The sequence below is a fragment of the Asparagus officinalis genome, chromosome 8 (assembly GCF_001876935.1).
Source record: "Asparagus officinalis chromosome 8, Aspof.V1, whole genome shotgun sequence".
In the NCBI taxonomy this organism is placed as follows: domain Eukaryota; kingdom Viridiplantae; phylum Streptophyta; class Magnoliopsida; order Asparagales; family Asparagaceae; genus Asparagus; species Asparagus officinalis.
In genome coordinates, this window is record NC_033801.1 from 130,219,064 (window position 1) to 130,225,035 (window position 5,972).

Here is a 5,972-nt window from a genome sequence, read left to right on the forward strand (position 1 = left end):
AGCCTGCCGCCGGATCTCTTCCCGCCGACGCAATAGGATTGCTTCATCCCATCGAACCCGCTCTCCCAATCCAACGTGAACGACGACGAGCTGTAGCCAGGGAACGGTATCAGGCCCGCTTCGATATGGCCCACGTCTTCTTCGAGGTCGCGGTAATGAGAGATGACGTCTCTGACGGACTTGCCAGGGAGCACGGCCGCCACCCTCTCCCATCTGTCGGGGGTCTTGCTGTCGATGTGCGCCAAAGCGTTCTCAAAGATCTTGTTCTCTTGCTGAGTCCAGCTCCCGCTCCCCTTCTCGCCGAGAACCCAGTTTGAGTTCATCAAGCAGGATGAAGCCGGGGACAGGACCTCCATCTCTGACCTTGTCATCATCTGAAAGCCCCACCTCCCTCCCAGCGGATTTAATCGATCGCGGCCCTCACGGTTTCAATGCCCTTCAATTCGCTAGATTACGATCGGCTGAACAATCTCATCCCGGAGCCTAGAAGTGAGGTAGGCTCGATCGGGGCCAAAATAAAAGAAAGGGAAAAAAACCTGGAGGCTACGTAGAGAAGCTTCAGGATGGAGAATCACTTGCAACGGGGTGTATTAATTGAAAATGATCGGAGGAAGATCGAAGATGGTGAGGAGTCGCTAAATTACAACGACTTCTTCAGAGGGTGGGTGGTGGAAAACAGAGGGGAGAGCTTGAAGACGGATTGAATCCAATCGACCTCCCTCTCTCTCTCTCTCCTCCTCTCTCTATATTTTACTCCTTAATTTTCTCTATTGCTTAAGCTCTACTAAAAGGAGAGAGAGAGAGAGAGAGAGAGAGAGAGAGAGAGAGAGAGAGAGAAAGAAAAAGAAGGGCAATGAAAATAAATAAACATGGGAGCCTGTTATTGGACCTTGGTGGAGTTTGTGGCCTCTCAACCAAGGGAAAGTTCTCCCTCCCTCCATTTCTTTATTACCCATCCCCCCCCCGCCCCCCCCCCCCCCGGGGGGGGACTAAACAGCCAAAGCCTGTTGCTTCGAACTTCGAAAGGCTCAAAACAAGCTAAGTTAATAATTGGTTAAATACCGTCTTAAATGCGTTATACAAACCTAATAAGTTTCCTCCCATCAACAATAACAATTACGTAAGTTTTCTTCACCACCGCCCCCCCCACCCCCACCCCCCACCCCTGTCCGTGGGACACCGCCAGCCCCAACCATATTCACCGCAACCAATAGACCCGCAGATGTTCACCCACCCCGCCGGACCCCGCACCAATATGTATAATATTTAAAGGCAGGAGGGAAAAAAAAAAGAAAAAAAGAAAAAGAAATTTCCATTCTCTTATTATTGGGTGTATGATGACAGTGTGCTAAACAAATATTGACCTAATAAAAATAGAGGCGGAAAAGATGTTCGGCCACGTGTGGGCCTGATACTGAATGGACCCGAGTAAATAACAAAGCCCAAAAGGTTTCCCGTATTTTAAAGCATTTTCTGCTTATTTTCCTATTTTTTTAAGGAAAGTGAGACTGCAATGGACCATACGTCGTTTCAAATATTTCGCAGATGGAGACAACGGCGTTTTGGTTTTTTATGAAGCAATAATTTTTTTCACCACTCTCTCTCTCTCTCTCTCACCTGTATTATTCATACACCAAAGGAATAAAAAAAGCGAATAGAAAACAAGAAAAATACAGTAGACTTCTCTTTCTCTAACCTCACTAGTTACCGACCTTACTGCTCTTTTCAACAACTTCCTCCTCGTTATTTTCCATCTGTTGTTACCTCAGCGAATGGGCTGTCTATTTGATGAATCACAATTTGATTTTATGCAATTAGAGCGTACTTTTTAATACAATTGTCAATGTATTAATTGTTTTGAATCTGACTGAATCTACAGCAGATAGATCAATAAAGAGTATAACAAAGACGGCCACGTTAATCTTCAACTTTTCTTTTAATAGACAGTGTGAAACTTGTAATGCTTGTGCACATCAAATGTAAATTTATATATTAATTCCTAAACCAGTCCAGAAGCTTCAACCTCGTAGAACAAAAGACTACCAGTAAGTGTATTAAAAACTAAAATGTTAATTAATTGATAGTAATCTCTAATAATATTTTACTCATTCTTCTATTTTTTTTATTTTCTTTTGCTAGAGTTTATGCACGTGCAATACACGTGGTTAAATACCATGATTAAGTATTTTTGATTTATTTCCTTAATAAAATTTGGTCCTTGGCTCCACTTTGATTGTTTTTGCTCACTTGTCTCTAACCCTTAGCATTATGATTATTTATTTTTTGATGTTTGTTTGGATGTACTATACTGAATTTAAAGTTTCATGTTGATAATTGAATTGACAGGAAACAAATGTAATTCAAAGCCAATTTAAATTTTCATGTTATTTGGATCGACATGAAACGAAGCTTGACTTGAGAAAGTAAAGCGTTGCGAAGGTGAAAAATAGTTGAAAAATAGCGCTATAAAAACAAGACGAATAAGTAAAGCCAATAGGGGATGATGATTAATTAAAAGTAGGCTAGAGCAAAACTAAAGAGAATATGAAGTTGCTCCTAATCATTGATAGATTTAACTAAAAAAATCATAAATTAAAGATTAATGCTAATTCTAATACACTTCATATGATAAATCATCTACATAATAATATTGTTATGGTGTTCACTCACCCAAGATACAAGTATTTGCAAAATGATACAATATGGGTCCTGGCAAAATGACATTAACCAACTTGAGTGGCCTAAGCCCAACAGAGGCCTTGACCCCGCCGACTCATCAGGTTGACATTCTTTCATGCCAACACGAAAGGCAAGATCAGTCGACCTTATCGTCGAGGACGACTCACCTAGGGTATTCGACAACTCACTTGGCAACTCACGGAGACGGCTTGGTGGACATTCCCTGCTGTCGGCTAAGTTGAAGACTCGACCCCTGCCTCAAGCCTCTCCCCTAGAGCATATGTCAGCATCTTAGTCCACCTCGGACAAGCCTTATCCAGATTTTGGTCTGATGATCTCCATGACTTGTCAGCTACTCATGAGCCTTCTGCCACACTCTTAATCACTTCCCGGAAAATACGGAGACACCCTCTCCCGTGCCGAAGTGACTTCTCCTCTAGTCGTCAGTCGACACCTGTAAAGCGAGGGATGACTTAACATACCAGCGTGCCTTCTGTCACGCTCTCAATCACTTTCCGAAAAATACGGAGACACCCTCTTCTGTACCGAAGTGACTTCCCCTCCAGTCGCCAGCTGACGCTTGTAAAGCGAGGAATGACTTGGATCTTAGCCCGCACTTCATCACCGCCTCCCTATGCAGGGCTAGAGGTGACCTATTGATCCCGACCACGGAGATATATACAGGTAGACTCCTAACCTCTCAGGGGGGCAAGATCTAATAAAAAGCTCTCTCTCAAAAAGAAAGGGAAAAGAACCCACAGTTCTTCGTCTAAGAAAAAGCTCTCTCTCAAAAAGAAAGGGAAAAGAACCCACAGTTCTTCGTCTATACAGAGGAGCTCACATAGATCCTCTAGGCATGCACATTGCCACTTCAATAACCACCTCGATTCCTGACATTCCCCTTCCCCACTCGAGTTTCACTAACTTGGCTGTCGGAGGAACCACGGGGGAACCAGTCCCCGCCCTCTCACGGGTTCTTCTTGTCTGTGCAACGTGGACATCAAGCCCCCGTTCAAGAACCAAGCATAAAGTTGGAGAATGAAATGACCCCTTCATCACTCTCCCCTACCCCGTCCCGACGAGGACCCATGGGGGTACCAATCCAGTTTCGGATTAGAACCGATCCCAGCCCGGATCCAATTGATTGTTTGGTCATAGTCATCAACAAATATAAAATACTAAATAGCTTATAAATTTTTTTTCTAAAGATTTCTAATTTTACTCAAAAAATTTGAACTATTCTATACAATATTTAGAAAATAGAACTTTTATTCCTTCTGTTTTTTTTTTTTTTGAGTTGAGAGCAATCATTCTCCATCCTTTTCTTTTCTTGTACAATTCTAGAGTAGTGTATTCATCGTGTACATCGATTGTGACATTAGGCTGGAAAGGGATTTTTTATGTTATTATCTTTCTTTAGGCTCGTTAATTTTTCATCTTCTTGTATTATTTCATAAAGAAGTTGCATGTATTTACGATGTTCAATATAAACTTCTAGAAATACAAATTTTGATTGTTTTATGTTTATTTCATGAAAAAGAGATATAACTTAACTTTGATACTACGTCATCAGTGATAGTGATTCTGTGATATTTATCATTTGGACACTATTAACATCTATATCGACCTTTTTGTTTTAGACTTTGCAAGAAAGAATCACTACTAAACTCTATTGTAAATGGTAGTTATCTTTGCATTCTAGAGTAGTGTATTCACCATAAATGGAAGGTTTAATTTAGAAAATCCCCCTTAACTTTGGGGTTTGTCTCAGAAAACTCACCTCAACTATTTTGTCCTTAGAAGCCCCCCTCAAATTTGAGGGTGTTGTACATAACCCCCCTCAACTTTCAAAATATGACTAAACCCCTATTAACTATGGAGTGTATCACAAAATCTCTTTTATCTTTCTAGTTTTTTCAAATAACCCCCTAATATTATTAATTTAAAACATGCAATGACTAAAATACCCTTGGTTGAAAAAAAATTCATGTGTTAAAAAACCCAACCCAATCAAAATATTAGACTTCGATTCGATGAGTTTTGATGAGGAAACTAATCTTCAAAAGAAATTTTAAGTAAGAAAAGTTGAGGGAGGATAATAAATAATATTTTAAAAGTCGAGGGGGTTATCCATAATTACTCGGGAGTTTTCTCCGAGAGGACCCCTATAGTTGAGGAGGGTTATCTAAAAGGGTAACACCAAATAGAATTGTGCAACGAGGTGGTACCCCGAAGAGTCTATTTGCCATTAACTCTCCGAATTAAATATATCTGTGAAATGGAGGTTAGTAGTACTCCCGACGTGGATAGATACAGCGGTGCGGTCCCCGCGAGTGGTGTGACCAACCGGTGCCTCGCTTTGCTCCCCCTCCCCATTCCATTACCCATTAATGGCCTGTTTGGATGGAGGGTAGAGAGGGGGAAGGGAAGAGAAATTTCATTTTAACTTTGTTTGGGAGTTTCATTTAGGAGGGTAGAGGAGGGGAATGGAGAGGAAATTTGGCCCAAATTCTTACACCCCAAATTGGGGTGTAATGGAGGGGAAGGGAAGGAAGGGGAATTTTTTCCCTTCCTTCCCCTTCCTTCCCTTTCCTAAGTAAACTCCCAAACACACCATAATACTTTGCAACAGTGTTTTATTTACACGACCCCATGAATCATCATTTAATCCGTTCAATTTATAGATTCTCTCCCTAATTAACATGCGAACTATGGGATCAACGGCGGAAATAATCAACAACAAGAATAGATAGGTTGGGCTAAATTTGCACAGTAAATTCTCTTAAATCAGTGGACTAGATTGTTGGGCAGTATATGGTCAAGTTGAGCCCAATCAAAGAATTTGTTGCTCCACCTACATAATATTTTTTTTAATGATAATATCGAAGACGCCATTTATGCAGTGGTCCGTGTCCCTTACGGACTCCAAAGGGTCATGGCTTATGCTTTACGAACAAGAAAAACAATTTATGATCCCCAGTATGATCTTTTAATTAATGTATCAAAGTTTGAAAGCCCCGCGCTCCTTGTACCATTATTGTACACGGGGTTTGCTCTAACTAAACAAGAACCGAGCAAGCAAAACATGCATTTAGCCCCTTTCTAAAATTAAGTTAATTAAGGGGGGCATCCGTTTTAATTTTTAAGCAAGTGCTAGTGATTCCATCCATGTGCGTCTTGTAACTCGTAGTCTTGCTCTTAGCACTGTCGCTTTGCGACATGCGCGACTTCAGTCATATCCCCAATTCTACATAAATCAACGTAACCAGAACTACCTAAAACCAAGAGGTTGG

At 41.1% G+C, this 5,972-nt stretch overlaps 1 protein-coding gene across 1 annotated transcript in view; it reads right to left on the minus strand.

Moving 5' to 3' along the window:
- Window positions 1-923, minus strand: part of LOC109821956 (transcription factor DIVARICATA-like) — a 1,684-nt gene extending 761 nt beyond the window's left edge. The window contains 2 exon segments of the mRNA XM_020388111.1: window positions 1-2; window positions 5-923. The exon segment at window positions 1-2 is cut by the window's left edge and continues 62 nt beyond it. Of these exon segments, the coding sequence (XP_020243700.1) occupies window positions 1-2; window positions 5-374 (372 nt within the window). The 5' untranslated portion in view covers window positions 375-923.